The 27570-nt window shown below is 42.8% G+C and overlaps 2 protein-coding genes across 12 annotated transcripts in view; one reads left to right on the top strand and one right to left on the bottom strand.

Annotated features, from left to right (window-relative positions):
- The window catches only part of KDM2B (lysine demethylase 2B), a 125304-nt gene extending 110620 nt beyond the window's left edge, over window positions 1–14684 (bottom strand). For 6 of the 8 annotated variants that reach the window (XM_042805709.1, XM_042805712.1, XM_042805711.1 and 3 more), the window contains exons 1-3: window positions 7903–8053; window positions 6471–6615; window positions 3228–3306 (exon numbers count right to left, since the gene is read on the bottom strand). In XM_042805709.1, coding sequence (XP_042661643.1) covers window positions 3228–3306; window positions 6471–6615; window positions 7903–7953 — 275 coding nt within the window. In that variant the 5' untranslated portion in view covers window positions 7954–8053. Of the gene's footprint in view, window positions 1–3227; window positions 3307–6470; window positions 6616–6824; window positions 6947–7902; window positions 8054–13823; window positions 13897–14576 lie in introns of those variants that run through there. The other 2 variants (XM_033008364.2, XM_033008366.2) reach the window with 2 other exon arrangements.
- On the top strand, window positions 7250–27536 carry ORAI1 (ORAI calcium release-activated calcium modulator 1). 4 transcript variants are annotated; one of them, XM_042805716.1, is made up of 4 exons: window positions 7250–7494; window positions 11835–11965; window positions 12478–12530; window positions 26928–27536. In XM_042805716.1, the coding sequence occupies exons 2-4, from the start codon at window positions 11905–11907 to the stop codon at window positions 27492–27494; spliced, it is 681 nt and encodes a 226-aa protein (XP_042661650.1). In that variant the 5' UTR covers window positions 7250–7494; window positions 11835–11904; the 3' UTR covers window positions 27495–27536. The 4 variants fall into 4 exon arrangements, with proteins under 4 accessions (XP_042661650.1, XP_042661651.1, XP_032864268.1 ...); XM_042805717.1 differs by lacking the exon at window positions 11835–11965; XM_033008377.2 differs by lacking the exon at window positions 7250–7494 and having other exon boundaries at window positions 8272–11965.
- Window positions 27537–27570: the final 34 nt, after the last annotated feature.

The raw sequence follows: 27570 nt of genomic DNA, 5'->3' as shown, positions 1-27570 counted from the left end.
CTGCTGTTTATTTGACTGCTTTGATAATGCTTACAAAGAAAGGTACCTGGTGTTCAATGGTCTTCTTTGAGGCATGGTCATCTGTACGTGGATTCTTGCTGTGTATGTGTGCATACACAGAAGCACTTGAGGCCAGGTCTTTTTTTTTTTGCCTCAGCAAAACACAGAGATACATCTGTAACCTGACCTGTCAGTAGGTATGGCGTATAACCACAGAAGGGGCCAAAGCCCTCCCTTCTTCAAGGTCTTAACAAACATTACTGGTGGCTTCCAGGAAGGAAAAGGAATAGGAAGGCTGACTGCAAATGTGTCTAAAACCAACACATTTTGAAGAAAAACAAGCCAACACGTGACAAAAAACATATTACTCTACACGATCCCATTAGCTTGAGGAGTCTCTGAACGGCTGGATCAAGAAAGACCAAAGACCACTCTCCAAAGGCAACATCACACCAGGAGGCTTCAGTGAAAGCACACAGCTGACCAAAGGGCAGGGGAGTGCCAGGTGGCATCTCTCCGGATTTCAGGCACAGGAACAACAGGGAAGCCAATGACCATGTGTGAGCTGAGATTTGGGTGTCGAAATGTCTAAGGTGAAATTGCCTCATTACAGAATCCTGAATATTGAGCTATCAAGAAGAAATAGATATTCCATCCTGTGGTTAGGGACACCAAGAAACAAGGTATCTGTGTGAAGGATCTTGTGCAACACCCACAGCACATCAGGCAACCTGAGCTCTGGAGGCACCACTGGCTGGAACTGGCAGCCAAAGGACACACTGGTCCCAGCCTGGGGTACTCGTCATCCGTCTTAGATAATGCCCCCCCGTTTGCAGCTGAGGATCTGAAGCCCCGTAATGTTTGTGTCTGCAGGACAAGCTCATGTTTCCACACCTCTCTGCTGATGGAGCACTAACTGAACAGGTACTGTTGGCACAGCAGGAGCTAAAACATGTCCCCAGTTTTCTTATACTGTGGGGAATTTGTGAACTTCCACATCCACAGGAGGAAGATCTGGCTGCTAGGAAGGTGCAGGACTATCTCTGGTTCCTAAACACTCCCCAGTTTCACAGAAGAGCTGATGCCTTCTTCCAGAAGGAATTCTTGACACTTTTATCACTTGTCCTTTTGAAGTGGCAGTTTAAAACCAACGCATATAGAGAGAACAGTCGCCTGGGATGATTCTCCACCATTTTCCACGGTAGATATGTCCTTCAGCTGATTCCTCCAAGAGAAGCATATCTTGAAGAAATAAAGTGAACAAAAAAAGTAGCAAACAACCTTCAAAGAAAAAAAAACCCTCCCTGACAAGTAGAGCAGAGAAGCCAAGAGGAGGGTCAGAAAAACAGAGGCTCTAATGCAGCAGGAAAAATCATTCTAGGAGGGAAAGTTCCTGTACTTGGACTGAGTGGAAGTGAGGAACTGGGATGCCAAGTTGGGTGAGTAGAGTGGAGAGCACAACCCTTAAGGGAGCAGGAACTTCCTGTAAATAATAAAGTTCCTAATGAAGCAAAAACTCATCAGCTTCAGGTGATGGTTACATATACACATACAGTGTAAATGTACATTCGGACAAGCACTCAATGGAGATGTCACTGGCTCTCTAGGAACTAGGCTGGCCAACAGCATCACAAATGCACGTAGAACAAATGGCACTTTACGTTAAGGAAACTCAGCTGAGAAGATAATCAAGAAAATGATATATCAGGAAAGGCAATACTATAGTCATGTAATGTATAAACTGAGATTAAGGAGGTGGCTTCTGCAGGTGAAGCATAATTAAGCGATGAACATGGAAGACTTTTCTGTGCTTCTCAGGTTTTCATATGAAGGTTATATGGAAGGTTGTAGACTTCAGGAATACCAACACAGATGCTTTTGTATCCCCTCTTCTGCACAAACTTCAAGGATCAATGCTTTCCACCTGATCACACCTCCTCTCAAATAATACAACAGAAAAATTAGGTTTTCTACAACACGAAATAGGAGCATAGAACTGTTTAGAAACTGTAAGAAGTGACCAGCCTTTCTCACTTTACAGCTAAGTTTCCTACCCATTTTCTTAAACATTACAGAATACATGCATGTTTTCATCAGCAAATTGGGATATAGTCTAGGAAAGGCTTTGCACAAACAAAAAAAAAAGATGGTATCTTGGTGTTTGTGTTTTTCGTTTTTTTTTTTTTTAACAAGAAACTAGACTGTGCATCCAGAACTAAGTACAGAAATAGCTGGGCTTAATAACCAAAGGAAAAAAAAAATCCCAGTACAACATAATGGCTCGGCAAAATAAACATTACTGTAATTACTACTGAGTTCCTATTAAGTGCTTCTTGTTCAGAGTTCAACATGTAAAAGTATTTTACTACATCATGACAAGCATCAGAGCAGCCCCTATTTGCTCTTACAGTAAGACGACATAGGCTTGTCCAATACCCCAAACATTGTTTCTTGGTGGCTTGATTCTTTATATTTAAAAAAACTGGGACTGGTCAGTTCCCTAAACTTTGAGGTGTTCCAGCTGAAATTGAGCAAAGTAATTCTGCTTTCAGAAAATGAATTTTCCTTCTTTCAAATATAATCAGTTACACAGTCTTAATTTCCAAAAATATTAAGGAACATTTATCTAAACTATGCATTATGTGGCTGATAAAGTATATAATTTTAATATTTCTCTCTTAGACACTGTCACTTTTACAAAGAAACTTGCAGGATTCTCTTATTAAAATACCAAATCCTTTATGACTGGATATTAACAAAATGCAACCTAAAAGATTCTAACAATACCACATTTTAACTAGACGTTATTAAATATTTACAAACCTATAACATTCTGAAGAGATACAATTATAATGGAAAATGACAGGCATCATTAGACATTCCACCTGTAACACGGAAAACAACTCGTAAGTCAAAAATTGAAGGGAGTTTGTTCAGTCATTACAGCATGGATTGGATGCAAGAACCTTTGAATTTTATTCCTAACTTTCATCACTGACTTATTTTTGATTGTGTAGTACCATGCTGTATGCACTTAACTTTTATAGACCTCATTATCTGCTTGTTTATAAGCGGAAAATAATTATTCCTCTTCTCAAGGGTACTGACAGTCTTACTAATTGCAATACATTTTGAGATCATCAAAAGAAATATTACATACAAGTGAAAAGCATAATGGTTATTTTATAAAAGCATTTATTAATCATCAAGATTCGGTTGTAACTTACTTAATTCCCAGTCCATCCTTATTTCTGAAGATAAGGGGAACTCTGAGAGCTTCTCTTTGCACATACTCAAAAGTAAAATCTGTTTGAATAATGAATAAAAAAAAATTCAAAATCAATTACAATGGCATTAGCACCTCACATTACATTTTCTCAAAATGCTCCCCATTTCCCTTTCCTCACCAAAGAAATTCACCATCACTTCAAGAAAAATATAAAGAGAATGCATATTTTAGGTCCAAACCGGAAACCAAATGACAGACAATGCTCTCCCAGCTGCTCTCTATTTTTCCTGTTCACTGATGCACATAAAATAGAATCCAGTCAGAGTTTGTCAATTAAGGTCTGGGTTGAAACACCCAGGCTGCAATGAAATATCAAATTAACAGTTAAAAGATAATCTTAACTAAATTACTGAAAATCATTTCAGTACGTTTGGGGCAAATGTGTAGTTTAAACAGTATGTTTAAGTTTATACATTTTAAGGTATACATTTCTTCTTAGGAAAAAACATGATTTCTTGTGAGCATTGTCTGAATATAACAGAAAGCCCTGATTCTGTCAACATATAATTTTCTTTTTATGTGATTACTTTTTAAAATTAATTAATCAGAAACATGACTGCAGGAGCTGGTAGTCAGAAATCTTATACAGTTCCCACCACTGAGGAAGATGATGAAAAAGACATAGTTTTTGTGTGGGTCACAGTATAACACACAAACAAACTGAAAATGAAACATAAGTTTGTTATGTTAACACTGACCAGTATCACCTTGTTGCTTCACTCTTAGGATTACAAAGAACTGGCCTTTCCTGGAGATTTCTTTATGCAATGGTCTGATACAATAGCAGTGATTTGGGATTAGAGAGGAAGTTACAAGGCAGCGATTTGGGTGAGCCATGCCTACAGAACCCCACACTCCATTTGGAGCCTTCTGCCCCAGAAGAGGAATTCCTGCAGCGGCCGCGTTCTGTTTCTATGGTTCTGCTCTTCTCCCTTTCTTACAGGAAAAAAAGACTTTTATATAGTATCCATACGCTACTTTAAACTGGAAAATATGGCTTCACTCTTCAGCACTACAAAATACACTACGCGCTGCCAAATACACTATACGTTTTATGTATTACATTCAGGTATATACAAGTAGTTTAACTTCCCCAAGATTCAGCCAGCAATGCACATGCTTCCTGGGCAAGCATGAGAACCTCGGACTTGAGCTCGTATTGGTGATGTTTCTCTGCTATAAAACCCCATACTGAAATAAACAGGGGAATCAGAAGCTAAGTTCCCATGCCTGCAGATGTATTTCCCTCTATTTTTACAACTTTTTCTTTGCTGTATTCAGTTAGTAATTATGACAAGTAGGGATATAATATTCCTACTTAAAGTTACCAAATCAGAGCACAGTAATTACCCATTTACAAAAACATTAAAATTACAGAAACTTTATTGCTACTAGCCTCAAAATAAGTGTAATGAATAGTCCAATTAACTAAGGTTACCACATAAGTATTTCTGCACTAGAGAGATCTTCATCTCTCATAGTCATTCACATTAAAACTATTGGCTTTAGGTAAGCAAATAAATAAACCACAGATGTTTTTTTAAGGACACTCATCCAAGACAGAAAGTCAACAAACATCAAAAATAACATTGATGGGAGAAGCAGAGGCAGCTATATAGCCTAGCAGACTAGAGAAGTAGCTAAAACAAGCCGAAAATTACACCACTGCCTTGCAGCATCTCCAGGAAAACCTCCAACCAACATTCCTGGCAAAAAAAACCCAAACTCAAATAAGAGTTATCATTAAAAATAATAATAAAAAAAAATTACATGAGAAAGAAATAAATATATCATTCAACCAATTCCATGTGTTCATATAAACTGGCTTTTTTATTCTTACTAACCACTGTCATTGTTTTGCCTAGATTCAGTTCATCTTTTGGATTTATAGAAAAAATAAACCAATAGTAAAAATAAAACCAGAGCAAACAGGAAGGCAGACCCTTTCTTCGTAATGCCCCAACAAAGCATTTAAATCCCTTGTGGGGGCGAACAAAGCAGACACAGACCACAACAAAATAACAAAAGACACTCATTTATTTTCAAGTTCCCTAGACAGGAGAAAGTTACCCAAAGATTTTAGAGCTGCTGAACTAGGAAGGCTGTAGATTGTACTATAGTTAGCATGTAGCAATGGCAACCACTGGCATATTTGGAAGTTGAGGGTAGAGTGCAATCATTTTCTGGAAAATTAATTAACATTTTCCAGCTAAAAAATAGGTGTTTGTGTTTTGTTTGGAGGAAGAGAGGTCAGGGTTGAGCTTATCTCCTAAACAAATACCTTCCTAAATAAGATAGGTATTTAATTTCTCCACCACATTAACTTTTCTAAAAGGAGCTTAAAATGCTCATGCAAAACTAAGCCTAGGGGAGAAAAGGAAATTTTCTAAACTAGATTAGTGGCTCCACAGTTATAGCCATTTCAGGAGGATTACAGCCAAAACTCCTTCCTGAGAAAGCCTGCTTAGATAGGGAGTCCTCAATAAAGCCGAGTTCTGGTGATAGCCATCTGGGATTCGGGATCCGTTTCAACAATGCTGCAGTAAATAAAGGTGACTTGCAACAACCCCCGGCCCGCCTGATTCCCGGGCAAACCTCTCCCATTTTCCTTCCTGCCAGGCAACCGTGCTGCAGCTCTGGGCTGTCTGGCTTTCCTTACCGCTCCGTAATTTAAATCACCTAAGCAAACCAAGTAACTTTGGGGAGGGGAGCGTTGTAATTTAATATATGATAGAAACACAAAGAAGTTATTGACTCTAAAGTCTCCGACCCCGGCGAACAGGCTCATCAATCGCATCCTTTTGCAGAAGGGGTCCTGGATTCAATAGCGGGCGGAGGGGGAGTAGGAATCACCTCCGGCGAAGTGGGGGCTGGGGTTTCTGCCTCTCCTTTGCCAGGACCTAATTCCTGAGCATCTACGGCGGTGCGCTGGGGTCAGGGACCAGGAGCATACTGGGGGGTGAAGGGGGGAGCCTGAGGCGCTGCTATTTATCACCACCCCGCCTCCCAACCCCCGTGGTTTGGTGCTGGGGGGGCGGGACGGGGCAGCCCCCCGGTGCAGCAGCCGCTCCCCCCCTTTACGGGCGCGAAATACGAAGCCAAGCGCGGAACTACACGTGGAGTAGCAGCAGCGGGGCGAGCCCGGGCCGGGCAGCCGCCCCCCCCAGCCTCCCGCAGTTACCTTTCCCGTCCATGGCATGCACGAAATCCCCGTGATAGGTTTTACTCTTTAATTTCTCTTCCAAATTGAAACTCCTGATGCTGACAATTTCCTCCACGTCCGAGAGGTCTTCATTCTCATCGTACCGCCTTCTGCCAATAGAGCGCTAGAAAACAAAAACAAAACCCACATTGTCCGGGAAAGAAAAAAAAAAATAATAAATCAATCAATCAATCTGCGTCGGTGGGGAGGAAAGCGCATGGATGGTGCGGGATGATTTCATAAACAGATTCTGGGGGAAATAATTAAGATGGTAAAACGCAAACGGAACAAAACCTGGACCCAACCAAGCTACAACACAGCTGCGTGCACAACCTTTTCCATGCCGCAACACGGAACTACACAAGAATAACAGGTGTTTGGCTGCAGGAAAACTAAAACTTGGGCTGCTGGGCAGAAGCTGGCGCTTAGGGGCGAGCAGGAGACATAATTCGCCCCAAATTCACAAGCTACAGCACCGCTGTGCTTTGCAATCCCGTAAAAAAACGTGAACGGTGGGCAATGATCGTTAGCAACTGGGTGATTTTTATTATTATTTTTGCACGTGAATACAAGATAATTCCCCGGGGAAGGGAGAAGGGCGGGGGGGTGTGTGTGTGTGAATCGTTTAATCTGATGCATGGCAGGCAGGTTTCGGTATTTACATAATCCGAGTGTTTCCATAGTCACACCGGAAGCCGCGATTTAAAAAACAGTTCGCTTTATGTAACGCCGCGATGGATGCGCAGCCCCCACCCCCCCCCCCCCCCGGTGCCCCGCACGCTGCTCCGCCGCGGCGGGAGCCTGCGCGCTTTTACAGCGCCGAAATGGGGGAGTTTGGAGGGGGGGGGTGCGGGCCAGGGGCGAGTTAAATGCTAAATACGAAGGAGCTGGGGGTGCGAGGGGGTTAGGCTCGGCTGAGGCCGGTGTCGCTCCCCCGGGGAAGTTGCGGGTGGGCGCGGAGCCGGGGCTGGAGTCGGCGGGGGCCCCGCGGCCGCGCACAAAGGTAGGTGCCCCGGTGGAGGGGATGGGGGGGTTGGTTGTTTTTTTTTGTTGTTTTTTTTTTTTTGGGGGGGGGGGACACGTCCCGATGTACAGCTGCCTCTGGCAGATCTCTTCCCTGCAAATCCGCCCCGGCAGCCAGCCCTCCACACACGCGCGGCGGATCATCACAAACCCTTACCCACAGGAGGAAAAAAAAAAAAAAAAAAAAAAAAAAAATATATATATTATCGTCCCACCCTCTCCTTCCCCTCGGTTAAATTCCACCCCCTTCCCCAGAGTCTAAGCTACTCTCTCGTAAACTAACTCGCTCTGCTGCCTACGCTTTACATGCATTTCTCCCTTTGCAAACAATTAAACAAATATCAATTAAAAGGCACAAATAGGAAATTGGCAGAAGCCAGCTACACACCAATCTTCTTCCAGAGTCTTTCTCTGCCTCCATTTTTTTGGAGAGTTTCATCACTTAATTGTCAACAGTTCCTGTCCTGCATTTTTGGCCCAAATGGGGAGGAGGAAAAACAAAAGCCATCCAGGTCTCTCTAAAGTTTTGCAATTTTGCACCAGCACTTTTTTTTTTTTTTTTTTTTTGGTGGTGGGGGGGTGGGAAGAGGAGGAGGGGGGAGGGAAGGGGAGGGGGGTGGCGGCGATGCGTTTTGCAAAGTCCTAAGGCACCATTTTCAGGCACTGCGTGTGGAGAGGGGGCGCAGGCGTCGCAGTGCCCGGAACGTAAACAGGGGGGGGGGGGGGGGGGGGAGGAGGTTTAGGGGGGATTGGGGCGGGGGGGGGCAGTGTCCGGGGGCCCCGGTGCGGTACCGGCGCTGGGCAGCTCCGGCGGCCCCGCCGCGGCCGGTCACGAGTGCGCAGCGGGCGCGGTACGCAGGCGCTGAGCGGCGGCGGGGCAGCGCGGCGCCCCGCGGAGGGAGGGAGAGGGGAGACGGGACACCCACCCCCACCACAAAAGCGCGGCCGGTTCCTGCGTGGGTGCGAGCCGCGACCCCCCGGGATGTGCCCTGGGAGTTGGGTTGTGTTTAAACGCGGGGTGGGGGGGAGAGCACCGGCTGCCCAGTCTCACGTTTTAAACCCGCGGGCAGTTTTGGAGGATTGCCGTACAAAAGAGTGGGGGGGAATGAACGGAGCAAACCCTGGAAAATAATCTTGGCGTATACGGAATTCGGATTGATTGCTGTGATCGGTTAAGCACCCTGATTGCCCGGTGCATGTGTTGCTCCCGCAGCCGGTAGCCGGCACCGCGGCCCCACCGGAGGCAAAGACCGGCTGGGGCATAAAAGCTTCCAGATCTGCACCTATATTTGTCTTGTGAGAAGGGGTTCCAATTTCTATCATGTATGTATTCAGTGCTAAATAAAGTAAAATTGCCTTTGTAATATTCATGTACAACAGGTAGTTAAAAATCACATGAAAAAGTAAGTAAAAATCATATAAAAGATGCTGATAGAAAAAAATCTCAAGTATTGGTGATACTGCAGGTTTGTAAAACTATCAAAGGGTCTAATTTCTCGAACACCAACTCACATCTACTCTGAATTGATGCTGAGCAAATATTGGGACCATCTGACTGCAATAGCAGGGTCAACGTGGAGGTTTTGAACAGCCTCCAGGTTCCAAAGTGTGGCTCCTCTCTGAAGTGACATCCTTTGCCTCCCCAAGAAAGGGAACATCAAAGTGTACCTGAACCCAGGGCCGGGGGCTGATGGCTTTGGCAGTGCTCCTCAGGTTTGGTTTCTGCAGTTTTATGAGATGGATGTTGGGAAGAAACGTGTTTCTACCTCTGGTACAGTACTTGTTCACTGTTGTCTCTCCCGGGCCAGCAAAAATTGGAAGTGCTCTGATCTAACCCACACAAATCTCAGAAATACATTTCAAACTGTTGTCTTTCCATGGCTTTAATTCTCAGATCAGTTAAACAGAGACTGAAACTTCTCTTAAAATAGGGCATTTTTCTTTACTATTGCTGTCTGCTTCTACCAACAGAAACATATTCATATAGCATCCAGCTGCACTTTGCATAGCCAATTGTGTTCTAGGTACTATATCAAACGCATTAACTATTATGCAAAAAATAAAACACATTAAAATTCAACTTTGCGGGCCTTGCCTAACATCTCTTTGGAAAGATCTGTATTTTAATGAACCCTGAGATGTGAATAAAGGCAGGGGAGGATAGAGTTCTAACTTAGGACTTAAATCATTGAGCTTCTGCATCTGCCAATAACTGTTTGCAGAATCTTGAAAAACCATGTAAGCTTTCTCTAACATCTCCCTATTTGGAGAGGATTGGACTTTATTATCATATAGAAGTGTTGTATAGGCTATATATTGAAGTGTGGATTCCAGATGTCTGTTATAGCAAGTGCATTATTAATCCATAATTCTGAAGAGATGTATGCATATGTTGACCTTTCAGCCAAGATTACTCGATCTTAAAATTAAATGCATGTGTACATCTGTAGGATTGAGGCCAGAGTACTTGTACAAAATAAATGGATGTTACTAGAGAATCATCAGACAAAAAAAACCATAATCCATCCATTCTACAAAAGTCCACCAAAAAAGACAAAACACAGACATAAAAGACAATCAACTAATTTTTCTAAGTCTTTTTTTTTTTTTGACATGAACAATTTGAGACTCTTAGTGTATCAAGCAAACCCAAAGACTGTATAATCACATGCATCTCGAAATACCACAGCATATTATTGAAGTATGGAAGTAAATATGTTTCAGAAATACAACAATTTTAATCTATAGATCTCCAAAAATAGAAAACATGTTTTTAACCTTCTTTTAAGACAGAAATGTTTATTAAACTACAATTAATTTTACCATTGAAATAACACTCTAGTCTGTGTATTAATAACAAAAAACCTGTCTCAAAAGAACTGGGGAAAAAAGGGGGGGCGGTAGGCTGTGGATGATGAGAATATCCACAGCTGCATTAGATAAGATAAAAACATTTAGATGCAATATTAAACCTGCATGCTCCAGGACACAGGTTAAGCACTGGCAGATGGGGGTCAGGGCTCGTTTTCCCTCTGAGCAGGTCATGCCACAGGTTTCCAGCGGTGCTGAGAGCTGGGTTTTGGCAGGGCTGCCGCAAGGCTGGGTTTCTTCACAGTCAAAAATAGGGGAAAAAAACCTTCAGATATCAATACTGTGAAAAGGGAGCAGTGATTATTGAGAAAGGGGCTAGTCTGAACTGTGTTAAAAAAAAAAACAAACCACTTTTTTGCTGGACGTTAATGTAACTTAAATTATTTAACATCTAATCATGACAATGTGCTGGATCCTGACACTGTTAGCTTGGAACTAGGAGCTGTCGTTAATTAAACTTGTACTGCAGGGCTCATGCTAAAATAAGAACTATAGCACTGTGCTTGGGAAGGCTGTATAAAGAAATGGGTTCATTTTGCCCCTACTGAGCTTTCATACATGGTTATTTCCCATTGGAGAGAATGGACTGAAATAATCTTAAAACATTTTTAGAAGTATATTTTATCCTGTAAGACTCACCATTCTATACATTACTCTGGGTTAAGATGGAAGTCTAGATATTTATCCATTTCATTATTTTATGAAGTTAAAAATTATACAATTTTTCTAGACATGGCAGATCAAAATCTTTGCAGAAATTCCATCAACTAAACTTTAAGCTCTACTTTAGATGAGACTGGCAGAGATGCTGGCCTTAACCTCCCTGCTGCTTGGGACTGCTGAAAAAACCTTTATTTGCCTTTTGCAACTTCACCTTCGAGTGTGTTGTTTTTAATGCCGATCTACCATAGTTGCCATTTTGTGGTAACCTGATTTGGTTTTGGTACAATAACAGGAACAAATGGAAGTGGTGATTTGCATGTGAAGCTGGAAATATGTTTTAGAAAAACTGCTATGTGAAGGGTAGCACCTTTGCATGCTCAGTACCACATCACATTAATCATATGGTACTCAGCAAACCTATTCTTATTCAGTCCTCCTACAGAAAATAGAGAAGTAAATTTTTAGCAGAAAAAAACCTATGAGTATCCTTGTGACAGTGTAGATTTCTCAGGGCTTTCTGGAAAGAAACTTGGACTTCTGCCACCTGCTCCGATTGTGTTCATGCATAAATGATCCAGAGAATGGGTTGACATTATCTCTAATTAGAGGTAATAACAGCCTGCTACTGAAAGAGCCAGTTCCCTTTCTCTTGCTTGTATGTCCCTCATTTCTCCTGCATTAGGTCTAGTGTTCATGCAGCCACAGGGTAAGTCAGTTCAGTGACCTGATCCAGCAGAAAACTCACCCATTAAGGAAAAAAAACACGGTTGGTTTTTTTTTCATTAGGTCAATTCACTGAAGCTCTGTAGCCATTTGATCGGCATAATGTACAGGATGGAGAGGAGAATGGGGTGAGATGAAGGAAGAGTGCAGGACTACACCCTTTTGGTGGCCTTCTGCAATTGCACTGATCAGAGGTACCATCAAACCACAGCTTTGAACTCCAGCATGATTTCAGAACTCCCTGAAGCATTTGTAAGAGTTAATTAAGGAAGACTGGCTCTTTTTGTTTCAGCTAACTCTAGAGTGTCAGTATAGAGGTGTGTAATAATGAGTAATTAGAGTTGGAAATAAAAGAATTTATCCTGTTTAGTTCATATTTCAGAATGGAGCTATAAAATGGAACATAAAGGGGGAAAAGAGTACACTGCTACAGTTCTAATGTTTTAGTTGCAGAAGAAAGCTTGGTCCTTAATTTATGTTTTCATATTAACAAACCGATTTTTTATTTCTGATAGAAAAGGGAATAATGTTAATTTTAAAGCTACCATGCTGGAGGGCTTGGAAGCTTAAAATTACCCGTTTTGTTTGGAAAAGTAGATGGGATGAGATTTCTTTACTGATTCAGTAGGTCCTTTTCCATACTGTTTCTTTTAATGAAATACGGACTCCACAGTACATCAGTGTGCAATATGGTTATATCTTTCAGAGCCCTTCCTGGTAAACAGGAATAGGAGTGATGGACAGAAGAGTAGAGAAATGGTGAGTTCAGAGTCTATTTTAATACAATTTTTCAGAAAGACACTTGAAATCCTTCTCAGCTCTACGTCTCTTGCAGTTTCTTTTATTTTCTCAGGGAAATCTGATTTTAGAGAACAGGTCAAGACCCGGGTATTACTTGTGCAGTAGTACTCACCCATGATGTTACAGTTCAACCATATTTTTGTGCAGAAATGAGAAAAAACAGTGAACAATCCATCTTGGTTATGTACATGTACATAAACATTTTTCATAGCTTATAAGCAACAATGTAAAATATTTTTAAATATATGATTCCACAGAAACTAAATGACAGAGACTTAAATGTTTGCTTAAGATGTGAAGGAAATTTTACATTAATCTTTTTTGATGGTTATCCTATCTTCCAAGTAAAATGTGGTAATGAAATCACAATGTGGTTGTTACTCATTGCTTTGCAGTGTGGTGCTCAGACTTAGCTTAAGGCATCAGTGGAAAACAGCATCAGAAAACGCTGATTGGGCTGATGGGGTCTTCTGAGTGTTTTTTTTAGGAATTAAAGCACATTGAACAAAACAGTAGTATTTTATAATGCTAATTTATGCCGGACTTTCACTCAAATGGATCCTATACAGTAGTACTGTCACTCATGAAAGAGAAAGAAGGTGGCAAACATTCCATGGAGTCATTTATACAACAACAAAGGCTTTTATGGAAAGACTAAGTAAAACTTACTCTTCTACAGGTGTTTTAATGCCCCTGTAGATAAAAATCTAACCAAAAATTGTTTATAAGAAGAGGACAACTCCATTTATTTCCTGAGAAAGAAATCAGATTAAATCTTTGTGTTAAGAAATTGTACTTTCAGGGAATGCCTCTGAGGACTTCAAATATTTTTTTTTTCTTGGATGCTTCAACTACACCTTTTTTTGTTGGTATGGACTGTCATCACCTTTACTGTGAATACTTAAATAAACGACCTTGCAAATCAGAAAAAGGTGTGAAGAGGAACAAAGCAAAAATGTTGAAGACAATGCCCCTTTTTCCTACTTGTAAATAAGGTGGAAAATTTCAAGGCAGTAATAGAAAGTCACGAAGGCTTTTGATTTCTAGTGGAACTAGCATTGTAATGATTCAGCTAGTATGTGATCATCCATGTGCCTGTAAATAGTAAAAGTATCCTTGTCCAGTAGTATTTCTATTGCTAAAATCGTATTTTTCTTACTAAAAATCAACAGCAAAGGGTTTGTTTCTTACACATCCCTTAATTCAGCAGACCCACAAGTCTGATGTGGAACAAGCACTGTATTGTCTCACCTTTTCAGAAATCATCTTCATAACTGTGCCATGTATTTTCTATGGAGTTCTGCTATATGCCTCATTTTCCCCTCTGTAAAACACAGAAAAAATAAATTATGGTTTAAAGAGTTTGCATGAATGTGGTAATAAAAAAAATCTTTCAACACTGGCATATACATAGCTGTTGAAATGTTCTGCTTTATCAACTTTATCAACTGCCTGCTGATAAAAAACAAGTTTATCAGGAGCTCTGGGTGTACAAAACGGTTATGAAAACCTTAACTGCATGATAAACAGTTAGGTGGATCGGTTTTAATTGGAAGCAAGGCTGGGTGCTCAAACTGGTTTAGATTCACGGGACAGATGTAGCTTAAGTATTTCAGCTTTTTAGGAGGGGAGGCTGAAGAAGGAAGTAGTTGACAAATGGCTTTGTGGTAGCGTTTTGAGGCAAGGCAGCGAAAGGTGGGGATGGAGTAGGGGGGCACCCCATCCCATCCTAGCTCAAACCGAGGAACAGAGATGTAGAAAACCGAGGAACTACCAGTTCCCGTCAACTACGCTCCAACCGGAGGCTGCTCGCCCGCCCTGCCGCCGCAGCCACCCGGAGGCCTGCAGGCGGGCCTTGCAGCGGGGATTCGCCCTCCACGGACCCGCTCCGGAGGCCGGCGGGGCCGCCGCTCCCTCAGGGGCAGAACCCGCTCATGGCAGCGAGGAGGCCGCGCCCCCCCTCAGCGCGCAGCTCCCCGCGCCCCCCCCCTCAGCTCCCCTCACCACAGCGGCGGCTTCGGCGGGAAGCGGCCTGCGGGGCACGACGCCCGCCCGCCCGCCTTCGGGCTCCCTTCGAGGGCTGCCGGGAAGCGGCCGCGGGGCCGGGCAGGGCCGGGCCGCCCAATGAGGCGGCGGCGGGGCGGTGCTGGGCGGGCGGCGGCGCGCAGGCTCCCGGCGGCAGGCGCGGCCCCAGCACCGGCAGCGGAGCCGCTCGCCGGGCGCCATGGGGTGTTAGCGCAGCTGGTGCCCTCGCTCTGCCGCCGGAAGGAGCCCCTGGGCAGCCTCCCGCTCCGCTCCCTTTCTCCGCCCGCCCCCGCCAGCCGGAGCCCATGAGCCTGAACGAGCACTCGATGCAGGCGCTGTCCTGGCGGAAGCTCTACCTGAGCCGCGCTAAGCTGAAAGCGTCCAGTCGCACCTCCGCGCTGCTCTCCGGCTTCGCCATGGTGAGCGGTCGGCCTCGCCCGGCGGGCAAGGGGCTATGGCAGGCGGCCCGCGGCCTTGCCGGCTGCGGGGAGCGGTGCCGCCGCTTCTCCTTTTTCTGAGAGGGGAACTCGCCGCTTCCCCGCGGGCGGGCGGGCGGCTGCAGCGGGGCCGAGGGAAGGGACGGGGATGAGCGCAGCCCGCTGAGGCGGCGGGTGGCACCCCGGGGCGGGCCCTGGCGCCTCTGCCCTGAGAGCCCGGCCCGACCCGGCCTCAAACCCTCCGGGCAGCCGGGGCCAGGGCGGCTGGGCCGGAGAAAGAGGAGGAGGAGGAGGCGCGGGGACCGCGTGGGGTGCAGCGAGGCCGGGTGGGGTGCTCCGGGTGGGCTCTCATCGGTAGCTCGTTTTCTGCGGAGAGCTGTCGCGCCGCGAGTTAGAATCTGCCTCGCGGCTTTTATCTCCTCTCAGTAGGTCCGATACCTCGTGTAGAATTTTTTTGCTCGCTGCTTGTTTTTCCTGTGGAGGATGCTCTGCATGCTAAAAATCGCCCTTGGCGGGACGCTCCTCCTGCTTGCTCTCATAGGAAACACCGTACGGTGCTGTAAATGTGGAGGTTAACGTGTATTTTTTTCGCTGTTTCGCTTCGTGGTCTGGTGGCAACAGCAAAGCCGGCTGTGCACAGAAAGTCCCGCAGCTCTTCCAAGGTTCGATACTTTGTACTCCCACTCTGCTTCCCGTACCACAACCGCACACGTTGTGCAAACGCATGCGAGGGCAGGTGTTGCACTGGAGCTATTTTCAGATAAATTAGGAAAAATAACTGATTAAAGTTGATGGTGTCCCTCCGACTCATTGCATCCATCATTAGTCATTTGCGGTTGCGATGGTTTTTTTAAAGGAAATCTTGGGTGTTGCTTTGTTTGGAGTTTTGTGTGTTTTAGAAAACGTGTTTTTTGCTAGTATGTTTTTTGCTTCTCGCGTTTGATATAGAAACGTAGTCTAGTAATCATAATCGTCTCAAATGAAAGCTCCATATAGTTTGAAATGTGGTAACTTAAAGGCTTCATATGTCCACTCCTCTGACACACTGAGCTGCTAACTCTGCAGCCAGCCCCTTTATTCATATGTGTTAAAAATGCTTTGTACGGATTGTACGGCTCTGACTTGCTTTGTTTTATTTTTTGCCCCACTTTTAACAAGGTATTTTCAAACATAAGATACATTCCCCTTAAGAGCCATTGCTCTAATTAGAGGATGCTGTTTGAAAACGTAGCAGCCGGTCTGCAGCAGCCATCTGACGGTCAAATAAATGTCACTGTCCTCCTTCAGTGGCTAAAAACAGATGACAACTCTTCAGGGGTGGTGGTAGACTGCTATTCGTTTGACTGACAGGCAACTGTGTTGGTGCAGCAGCATATTTGAGTTGGTTCTCCTTGGGTAACATGCATCAGGACTGTAGCTCAGCACTGCTGCTAATGAGTTTTTCGTATTGTACACTCGTCAGGGTGGTTTCTTCAGGCTTTTACGCTGAGAGAGAGAACATGGAAAAAAGCTGTAGTTAGTTGATTTTTATAAATTTTCATCTGGGAGAGGTTATATCTCCATTAGTAAAAATACTATTATTTAACAGTCATATTTAAATCTCTTAAATCCCTTTGGCTTTCTTCTAAATATATGCAGTGTGGATTCTCAAAATCCCATGGGTGTACGAGGTGAGATGTCTTCTTTCTTGATTCTCTGGAAGAGTCCTAGGAGTTGAGTGTCAGACATTTTAAAACTGCTGCTTTTGAATTTATTGTTTAGGGTATTTCAGGAAAAAGCCAATTTGTTCTAATCTCTAGTTGCCAGGAATGTTACATGTGAACATTCATCATATTTTAATTTTATGGAAATTGCCCCCCAAAAAATTCCACTTTTTTTCCCTTCCTATAACAAGGTCATGCAGGAAATCACCTTGTAGCCTCATTGGTTTTGCTATGGCAGATAGTCTTCTGAGACTTCCTAATTTATTTTCAGAAAAGCTGACTTAACTTTCAAGTATTTTTAGATTTCTTTTGAATAACTTTGCTTATCTTTTGAAGTTGCCCTTCTGCCTTGAAAAGCAGAGCCCTTTCTGCTGTCACGCCTGTGCATTGTTTACTAAATTCAGCAGATTTTTTGGCACCTGATACTTGAATAAAATGCTGCTAAAATACAATCTAGTCTTGGATCTAAAGCTACAACAGCAATTAAGTGTCATTGTTCCTCTGTTTTCCCTAGGGACACAAGGAAGAAAGAACCTAAATGACACATCCAGGACCACCCAGCAAAGTGATGGGAATTGTCAGGAGCAGAATGTGCTCATTTCCATGCCAGCCCCATTGATTCTTGCTCTTTAATTAAACAGTACTTGCATCCTCCAGTATGAGCTAAATTTATCCCCACTAACCTGTTCCTTTATTTTGGACTAATTTTGCCTGTAACTGCAGCCATTTTGCAAAGTTTATTCCCTCCAGATTGGTTACACATACCACAGTTAAAAGATGCATGCCAAAGTCTAGAGATTGCCTAGGTCAGTGATGTGTAGAGTATGAAACGATCAGCCAGGTTACACACTCACAAGTGTTATGCTTCCACAGAGAAGGTTGATTAAAAACCTGTTTTACAATTAGTTTTGTTTTCGAGCTACACATCATGGTTTAGCTTCAGAAACAGTTCCAGGGTCTGGTGATTGCAAGGTGGTATTAGAGCTAAGATCCCACAAGTAAACCTGAGCTGGTGCAGGTTTCCATGGATGCTGTCATCCAGTGTCTGAGAGGAAATCTAGGAGGTTTATATTCTTGCCAATTTATGGGGCCAGCAAGTCATATTAATACCCCTAGTTGTTGAAGGTTGAGAAATTGTAGGTTGCAGGGTACATGCAGTCCATGAAAGAATAGACAATTCCTTCCATGCACTAGAGGAGGCATTGACTGTTTCTTACTTCTGTGTTACATCCCAGATATCGATACATGATTTCCCCCCTCTGCCATGCCTGGCTTTATTTGGTTTTATTTCTTAATCCAGTTTATCTGAATGCTGGAAATGCAGAATATACCCAGTACTGCAAGCACTAGCTCATCCACACTTCCAGTAGCGGTACCAAGAGCTCCAGTGTAGACAGGCTGGTGGCAGGTTATTTTTGTTTGAACAATTAAACTGGCTGGTTAGCATCATTTTGGCACCAGGGATGCATCACATATTGTCATTGTGACAACATGGCAATACCACAGTCACAAATCATAGGGAAGTTGTTAGAGCCCAACAGTCATCAAACTGAAAACCTCAATATCATCTTCCACCAATTAACAACTTTGTGAAAATAAGCCTAAACTAGAGGTTCAAATTATACGCTATGGTTGGCTTTGTTGTATTTAGGATTTGAAGGATATTATTTACGAGACAGCACAGTTTTATTTTTAATATCTCTTATGATTCAAGCTGGCTGGACTGTTGTCTAGATGCTAATATATGTTTCAAATACTGAGTATCATCAAGGAATTGTCAACTCTTGCCTTTGAAATCTAGCCAATATGGTTTTCTGAAGACAACTTCGGTCCTGTTTGTGGAAGACTGAATGCAGTGATAAATACAAAACTGATTGCCATAACAACAGTTGATGTTGAAGTAATGCTAGGTAGGACTCGCCCGCTGCTGTCAATGCTGTACAGATACTCTAGACAGTAGAGTCCTTGTTTAGTAAAGGTTACTCTGCAGTATGAAATACTAAAATGGTCTCTCTGTAGAAGTTGTTTTAGATCTATTTAACTGGATTGCTGGTAGAGTAATGTGAAATAGTGGGATTCTGTAACCTGCAGGAAAGTATCACACACCCGGTTTCATCGCTTCTGCTGCCACTTAATTTTCATATCACTATTGCACTTCCAGGTTAGCACTGTGTTCTAAATTCAGTTTTCCCCTATATAAAAGGTTTCTTCTGTTCCAGTTATGAAGGCAACATTTTGTTGCTCCTTTGAGCATCCCTGTCTCACGGTTGGAGATGAGCAGGGCAGGCAATGTGGAGTATTTTGGGCTCCTACTGTTCTCTGTCTCACAGCAGCTGTGGCGTGGCTGCTTGTGGCTGCTGTAGTTTGGAGGATGTAAGGGTGATACTGAGCCAGTGTTTCTTCTCCCTGCTGTGCTGCCTGATCTGACTTTGTACTTACTGAATAGTTTTACTGTAACACTGTGTAGATATACTACCTTCTCCAGATGTGGTGACTCAGATTATATGGCTGTTGCCTTTTCATGTTCACTAGTAAAATAATACTAAATCCCCTATTTGTATTCTGGTGTTAGCTTTAGCAGATATTAATGTGTTTTGCCATTCTGCAACGTAAAATCCACAGAGACAACATTCTAGACTAATGGATAAATGGTGCTTACATTCTTTTCTGTATAAACCAGTAATAAGATCATTATTTTGACTTGTCTTTTTTAATTTCCGGTGACTGATTCTGGCTCATACAGAGTCTTTCTATGAGTTGTTTATAACTCTTAATGAATGGTGCAGACACTCTGTGGGAGCCTGGCTCTGCACCTCTGGCTCTGGGAGTGAATAGTACTGTCAGGAAAATAGCAACTGACCAACTCGGGAGCTCAGGAGGCAGCCAGAGGAGTGCTAATTTCCCATGATGCCATGACACCTGTCTCGATCTCAGCTTTCCCCTGTGGTCCCACACATAGACAAGCAGTGGGGCAGAAGATAAAATTTGTTATTGAAATAACCTTGTGATGTGAACCGTGAGACTTGGAGAAACCACTTCTATGCAAGTGTTTTTTTTTTTTTTTCACCCCGCTGAGTAGTGCGTGCTATGAAGTCACTTGCACTTGTGACTGTATGGATAACGAGATGTAGTCAGGTCTAGTTCTAGCTGCAACAAGTGAAGGTAAGAAAATAATTCTGCAGATAGATGTTGATTGAAATATTTTGGCGATCACCATGTGCAATTTTACCTTGGTGTGTGTTGGTCCAGCGAGGTGAAGGTGTTGTAGCACTCATACATTTCTCCTGGTAAGATTTGCATCATCCTCTCACTGTGTGGATGGACCCTTACAAAATGCAACCGTGATGTTTGATCAACACAGCTTTCTTTTAAGCCATTCTTGGCATGCTAGGCTGTATAAAAATTGTCTTGTCCTCTTAATTTCCGATTTAGGAATGGTAGCTGTGGCCGTGGAAGAGAAGGTGAGAACAGTTTTGCAAAGGTATACAGATAATTCTAGACTTGTGTTCATTAAGAGGTAGTTGGTGTCTTTAAGACGGATGTTTGAAGCTGACATTTTTCTTGCCAAAGGGATTTTGCTTGTTACAATCTGTGAGGCAGCTAACTGCATGAGCAGTAGATGCAGTAAGTTGGTGATCATACTGAGAGCCAGCTTTTCTCAGAGTATTCCATTAAATGTGTCATTATGAGGTTGTCTATATTTAAACCTGGTAACTTTTATTAAGACTGGCTTCTTGCTCTGTGATTCTAGTCTGAATCTGTCAGATACAAAGGACAGGAGAGCATCTGTGATGGAGCTTTAGGCTGGTCAGATAGCATCTTGTGGGATACGGGGCACAAATCTACAGCTGTCCCACTGTGGGGCCATCAGTAGTTGTTGACTGCAGCCCCCTTGTTGCAGAATGTAGTTAGCTAAAATCGAGTGTCTTGGGGACATGACCACACGTGTTCCTCAGAACTATGATCAGCAGTGAGGAGTTTGAATAGCTGTGACTGTCTGGTTTGAAGCAGTCTATCCATGGCACACTGAACTCAGTCGTGACTCACAGCTTTATGTTAATGCTAGTGTTTGATACCATGAGAGATAGTATAGCAGATACCGTGCAGATTCCCAGTCTGTGTTATATTCCTGCTGACTAGCGCTCAGAATCATCTTTGTGGGGAAGGGTAGGAGAGGAAGTCATCTATAAATAGCTCACAGATTTACTTGAGATAAGGCATTTTGTTTCCTTTTCTCTACAGCAGTGGCTACTGATTCTGAAAAAGATGTAAGCCTATGATTAAGTCAGAAAACTCTCAGATACTCTGTTAACTGCTATTGCTATTATACATGATAAAAAAAACCAGTTGCCTTTTTTTGTGTGTTAAGTCTTGAATGTCAGGATGACCTGATACATGGGTGGCTTTTGCTACAGTTCTTTTGTTTTCTTTCTGATCATTGTCTGTAATACTTTATTTTCCCTGGATACTTCTTATTTCAGAAACCCCTCTCTTAAAGCAGGAATTTAATTTGAAGCTTACGTTATGCTTGAATTAAAACCAACTTAAGTAAAAGCCAGCATACTGTCTAGTAGCTTATAAAACTGGGGAATAATGCTAAAATTTGAAGCAAGTCATTCATTTCTGTCCTGTTGCTGTGGTAAAAAAGAACAAGTGACAAACCAGGACAGTTTCTTGTCCTGTGTTTCAGTAGCAATATGAGCTTCATTTGCAGCTATGTATGTGACTGGTTCTTTATAAATTATTTTTGCTGGCAAAAATTGTTTTATTAGTGTATCACAGCTCACTTCTGCAAAGTGGTGGAGTCGATATTAGAGGCACTGTGTGAGTGCTCTTGTATGGATAGAAACCTGAGCATTCAGGATTTTGATTTTTATTTAAAAAGAAGGATCTTCTTTTAAGCCACTCTGGTCTAATAAGATATGGAAGCATTATACACAAGTGAAATGAACTTATTTCAGGATATTAAACATTAAATAAAACTGAAATGTGGATTCTTCTAGGGGGCAAATTGTTAAATTTCTTGCAATATGGCATTATAAAGACTGCTGAGACTCTGAAATCTAGGGCTGTCAGAAGCCTTAACGTGACTGTGCCCAATTCAGCTATCTTTGAAAGCATCTGAATGCCCACCTTCCTTATGCTTATGAGAACTCCAGTCCTGTGTCCTAACATCGTGTGAATCCTTTAATTTTGACAAGAAGCTGTATTTCAGATTTACAGCTTTGTCAAGAGCTGTGGTAAATACGTCAGTCATACCTGCAGGATGATCTGAAGTTAAAGTTAGCTCTTCTTTGAGCCAGGGATTAGACCAGATGACCTCTTGAGGTGTCTTCCAGCTGTCGTTATTCTGTGGTTCTGCAGCGAGGCAGGATGCTTGCAGCATGGTAGCTGCACAGTAGAAATCACACAGAAAGTGTTCAAAGGTTTGAAAGTGGGGAAGGAGAAGGTGCTGAAACACGTTGTATTGGCTACTGTGCAGCCGTCAGTAACAGTTCATGCCCCGAGGGGCCTGTCTTCCGAACCAGCGTAGGAACCTAACAGAGAACACAGGAAAACATCCTCCTGTGTGGAACATCAGCATGTACCTGTGAGTTTAGGCTTCGCATGGATTTGGATCATACCAGATGAGCTCACTGGGGCCCTGGTTTTGCAAGTGTTACCTTACAAGAGCAGCTGAGATCTGTGCATTTTGAAATCGCAGCATGAGCGAAGGAGGGAAGAACTTCTGATGCTTTGCATCACTGTTTGAAAGCAGGCACGGGGCCTCATAATGAAAAACGGAGCTTTTTGTTTTAGGTGCCTGGCTCAATCTTGGCCCAGGAAGTAAAGAACAGAGGCTTACAATTGAAAAGAGCTGGCAGTCTTGCTAGTTTATAGTGAAAAGGTTCTCAAATTAGCTTCCTTGACAGTTTGAGGAGACAGAAAACATGAACTGATTTTTCGCTTCTGGGTCAAGCTGGAGTTACTCTGCCAGGCATGAACACAAGGAGGCTTTGCTGGGCCCCTCCTGGAGACTTTCCATCAACTTTAGTAAACGTCGAAATCCCTCAGGCATTCTGCATCCTACAGGCTCCCCAGAAGTCTCCATTTGAAGTGAGTTCTGAAATATCTAGTTCATCCTGAATGAATTGGAAAGATGTTTTCTTGCTTCCCCCACTCCTGTTTTTAGGGTGTCTCTAACACCACAGTCAGTTACAGCTACTACTTAGAACATTTTCTCTTTGTTTATGGGTGTCTCTGTCCAGCTAGTTAGCTTCAGCATAATTTTCTCCTGTGCTGTCTGTGAACCCATAAAAAGCTCTTGTGTCTTTTGTTTCTTATGCACATACCCTTTAGCTTCTATCACATTTTTTCACTGCACCCAATGTGTATGTCTCTTAAGTATACCCTTCATGTTCAAAGTGAGTATCTCTTAAACTCGTCCTTTGGAGGGCTGAGCCCATAAAGCTGTGATCCCTTCAGTGTCAGTAGAAGTATTTTTCTGGGTGCTGGAGTCTCCCAAGTGGGTAAATAGCAATGCTTTCCCTCAAAGCAGAAGGCTATTGTGTCCCTTTTAGCATTTCTGTTATTCGCTTTGATGTGAGATCTTCCCTGGCCCAGCAGTTGCTGCAGCTAGTACTCTTCCTGTTGGTTCCAGCCATGGAAAGGAGGTCATATTGCTTGCTGGCAGGATAGCCATGTACGACTTAAACAACTTCAAGTGTCATTTCTAATGCCAGGCTCCCGTTTAGCGTATCAGGGCTGTGCATGGAAACTACTATGGGAGGGACTGAGTTGGGAGAAGATGCTGAAACTGGCCCAGGCATGCCTCCCCCATGGGATGCCCCGTTTTTTTCCAGGAGCCTCCCTTGGGAGCTTGCCCTCCCCTCAGTGCTTTGCAGTACGTGACCTCCCTCCTGCAGCCTTCAGCCGTGTGAAGGTGTATGTGAGGCTTCAAGGCTGGGATGGCCGACTGCCTTGCTTCTGCCTGACTCACACCTCGTTGGCATCCCAATGTGGGAATAGTCGGCAGTGTGTGTGGTGGTGGCTACTTGGTGCAAAATAAGCTGGCAGCATGTTAGAAGACTAGTACTTAAGCTGTCTTTCAAATGATGTTGATACTACTCATAATTATTCTTATGGAGAGAGTACACTTGGAATTACAGTAAGTAATTGCGTGGTATGGTTTGGGCTGAAGGAAGTTACACCCTTCCTGCTCATGGTATAAATTGTGACAAGTCTTAAGTAAACAACTACAGTCTTGCTGGATTTCAGAAAAGTACTTCTGAGAGCTGATTTGGGATCTACATACACAACAAGCTTCTTGTATAAAGCAGGTCAGTGTTGATGTATTTGTCAGCCATATAAACTGAAACCTTGCTTGTGTAGCCCAAACTCCGGTTTAAGCTATACCATTGGTGTATAACAGTTGTGAGTACTCGTACACTTACTCTTGTAAGGAAGCGCCCAGCAGTATTAAAATGAAGTCTTTTTAACCCAGGAAAACTTCGATTCCTGTTTGGGACATCTTCTTTTAAAAGCTAGCTGTCTCTATGATTCTGTCAGTGGTTGTCTAGGCACACAGCTATCTGAGTGTCTGAATGCTATTTAAATTAAGCTGGTTTCCTGCAAGATTTTGTTTTGATCATGCATATAATTATAGCCAAATCAGAAATGGGTACCTTTAAAATGAATGTAATTATTTAGCATTTCTTTTTAGCTCAGGCTAGGCTAAGAAGAGGAAGAAAATATTTATTCTTGATATTCTGTTGAAATGGGAAGAGAACAGTAGCTCCAGCACAGCTGGTGTGTTGGAATTAAGACTGACTGAAGTTCAGAATCAGGTGCTTGATACCATTATTACATGGAGACATTGATTAATGGAAATGGAGAATGTCTTCAATATTTGGTGAATTGAATACATCAGTTCTTAAAAGAAAAAGAAAATAAAGTCTTCATCTTATGAAACTCTTTAGTGTCATGGTTGTGTTAAAATAATAAGTACCAGGATAAAGGATCAAAATGTCTTGCCATGCTGGATGGTTTTGAGTCTAGACACGCACCAGAAAATTTATAAGAAAAAAACTTTAAGTACAAAAATTAATCCTCAGTGGTGAAAGATTGCAATTGTTCTGTGAAAAACACAGGAAGCCCAACATCCCACGAGTGCATTGAGACTTAACAATCCTGCAGAAGGGAGACCCGACAACCAAATGTTTACGCTCTCAAATATTAAGTTTCCCACAGTTGAGAAATGGTATTTTTAAATCTTTGAGCAAGAACTGTATATGCACTAATATAATTTCTTCTTGAGTTTCTTGTAACACTTGGAAACTGTTTGCTAGTTGGCTGGGTGGTTCGGCTTATGACGATGAAAGCTTTAAATAAAGGAATTAAAATACTGGCAAATGGCCTTGAATGCCTGTTGAAACATGCCTGAGCAAAACCCTATGTCTCCCTGCATCCATACTTTATGAAATTTTGTTCATATCAGCTCAATGAGAATTGAGGTGTTTGAAATGCATGCTATAGGCCGAGTACTGTCCAAACCATTAATAAAGGCATGTGGCAATGGGCTTAAATCTGTACTGATGGGACTCAAAAGAGCTGATTTGTTTCAGGCACTGTGTTGTGTGAACTGGTTTCATGGTCTTTTTGAGGGCAAACTGGTACGTTACAGAAGAGCAGGCTCATAGCTTAGTGCTGCCAAGAGTCTTGAGGTCCTAGTACAGCCTCTGCCAGCTCCATTGTTCATCAGAGGCATTGCAGAAACAGCCCAGCTCAGTAAGCGAGCAGATGACCACTTCTTATCCAGGTTAGCTTTCGCAGGGTTAGCAAGTTGAGTCATTTCAATGAAGGAACAAGAGTGGGCAGCCAAGGTGCGGAAAGGACTGGTGTGTGGATCAGGCTGAACTGTGCTGAATGGCAGCCTCTGCATCTTCCTTACATCTTGTATATGTGTGTTTATTTAAGATTGCTGTTAATTTTTTTCTCTCTGCATTTTAAATGTATTTTGCCAATTTAATGAGATCCTTTGAGAAAGAGCACTAAACTAGAGACGTTGTTGCATTATCCTTTCTTTGGAACTGTGCTTTGTTTGAAAGGCAAATTTATGAGGAAAGATTATTTTTCCAGGAGAACTGCTGGGATTAATGTCACTCATCAATTGCACATGCATAAAACCACATGACAATTTTAAACACTGTTAAAAGGCATGCTGGTTAATTTTCTTTATCAAAAGTATTTGAGCTGGGTTTGAGTTTCCTCGTGCTGTTATTTAATGCTAATTTCTGCTGCTTAAGCACAGTCATGCTTGACAACTTAAGCTTATAAAAGGGAAAAGCTGCATATAGCAGTGGAGGACTGGACCTTGGAGCATCTTCATGAGATAGCAGCGCTCACCCGGAGATGAGGCTAGACACAACTTCCAGAGTAAGAGTAGCTAGTGATGTCTTGGAGCTCTCTACATTATCTTTTCTGGGAGATGACTGTTTGTCTTTCCCCCAGCCTCTAACAAACCTCTTTGGCTGCCCTGGATATTGTGGAGACTTTCATGTTCTGGGTCTGTGTTCTAGAGTCTGCTGAAATACTGATCTGGAATGAAAGAATATAGTTGAGAGCCCCATGGAAAGGTGATCTTTCTAATGAAAGGCTCCTGCTCTTCAAAAGTTAAAAACCAATATCCAAGGTGAAAGGACCACCAAGATTGTGACAGACAGTCCGCTGACATCACGGACTTTAATGTTACAGATACCTACTTCAACAGACTTCATATGGTAATCATTCTACATATGTATGGGACACAATTCCTAATACCCAGCAAAATTTATAGTAAAAGATCAAAAGCTGCCTCTATGGTATAACATAGGAGAGAAGAAATGTTTCATTTTAAGGAGTCCAGGTATGTTGATGACAAAGTTCAGTTGTCTCGCTGGGATGAGCTGGAGGTGGTTGTGCTGTTAAGAACTTTCACGCATACCGATGGTTTGCTCTACAACAGAACAGTAAATATGAAAATGGTGGCCTTTGCTAAGACCTAAATGTGGACCTAATGAAAAAGGTGCAGATTTACATGAAGAGAAATTTAAATGCAGACTATTACTTTGTCTGGATCAGATGATCTTCCAGACACATGATTTAAACCTTACATAATCTATAGTCAAATGATATATATAACATAGGTAATTGCATTTCTCTTTCCTTTTCAGGTCGCTATGGTAGAAGTTCAGCTGGATGCAGAACACGACTACCCTCAAGGTCTCCTGATAGCCTTCAGTGCCTGTACTACTGTCCTTGTTGCAGTTCACCTTTTTGCACTCATGATAAGTACCTGCATTCTTCCAAATATAGAGGCGGTTAGCAACGTGCATAATCTCAACTCTGTAAAGGAATCTCCTCATGAGCGTATGCATCGGCACATTGAGCTTGCGTGGGCATTTTCTACTGTCATTGGGACTTTGCTCTTTCTTGCAGAGGTGGTGCTACTGTGTTGGGTGAAGTTTCTTCCTTTAAAGAAGAAAACTGATAACCCACTCCAGAGCAACAGTTCTACCATCACATCAGGACAGGCAGCAGCCATTGCATCAACGTCTATTATGGTTCCCTTTGGATTGATTTTCATTGTGTTTGCAGTCCACTTCTACAGGTCACTGGTGAGCCATAAAACAGACAGGCAGTTTCAAGAACTGAATGAACTTGCTGAATTTGCACGGCTCCAGGATCAGCTGGATCACAGAGGTGATGCTATCTCCTCAGCTGTTACTCATTTTGCATAAACCCTTACTTAAAGAAAATAAACCCACTATTCTGCTTCTGCCTTGTTATGTTGACTACCCTGTGGATGAACTGGTC

This window comes from Tyto alba, unplaced genomic scaffold, assembly GCF_018691265.1.
Source record: "Tyto alba isolate M040663 unplaced genomic scaffold, T.alba_DEE_v4.0 Super-Scaffold_44, whole genome shotgun sequence".
NCBI classification, from domain to species: domain Eukaryota; kingdom Metazoa; phylum Chordata; class Aves; order Strigiformes; family Tytonidae; genus Tyto; species Tyto alba.
The sequence above is the reverse complement of the archived record's forward strand: the minus strand, read 5'-3'. Positions and strand labels throughout refer to the sequence as shown.

Excerpts from the sequence above, each read along its gene's own strand:
- ORAI1 (XM_042805716.1), top strand. The coding sequence starts at position 11,905 with ATGAAGGAAGAGTGCAGGACTACACCCTTTTGGTGGCCTTCTGCAATT. Across the intron at positions 11,966-12,477 it reads TGCAATTGCACTGATCAGAG|AGCCCTTCCTGGTAAACAGG; the intron begins GTACCATCAAAC and ends TATATCTTTCAG. Across the intron at positions 12,531-26,927 it reads GACAGAAGAGTAGAGAAATG|GTCGCTATGGTAGAAGTTCA; the intron begins GTGAGTTCAGAG and ends TTTCCTTTTCAG.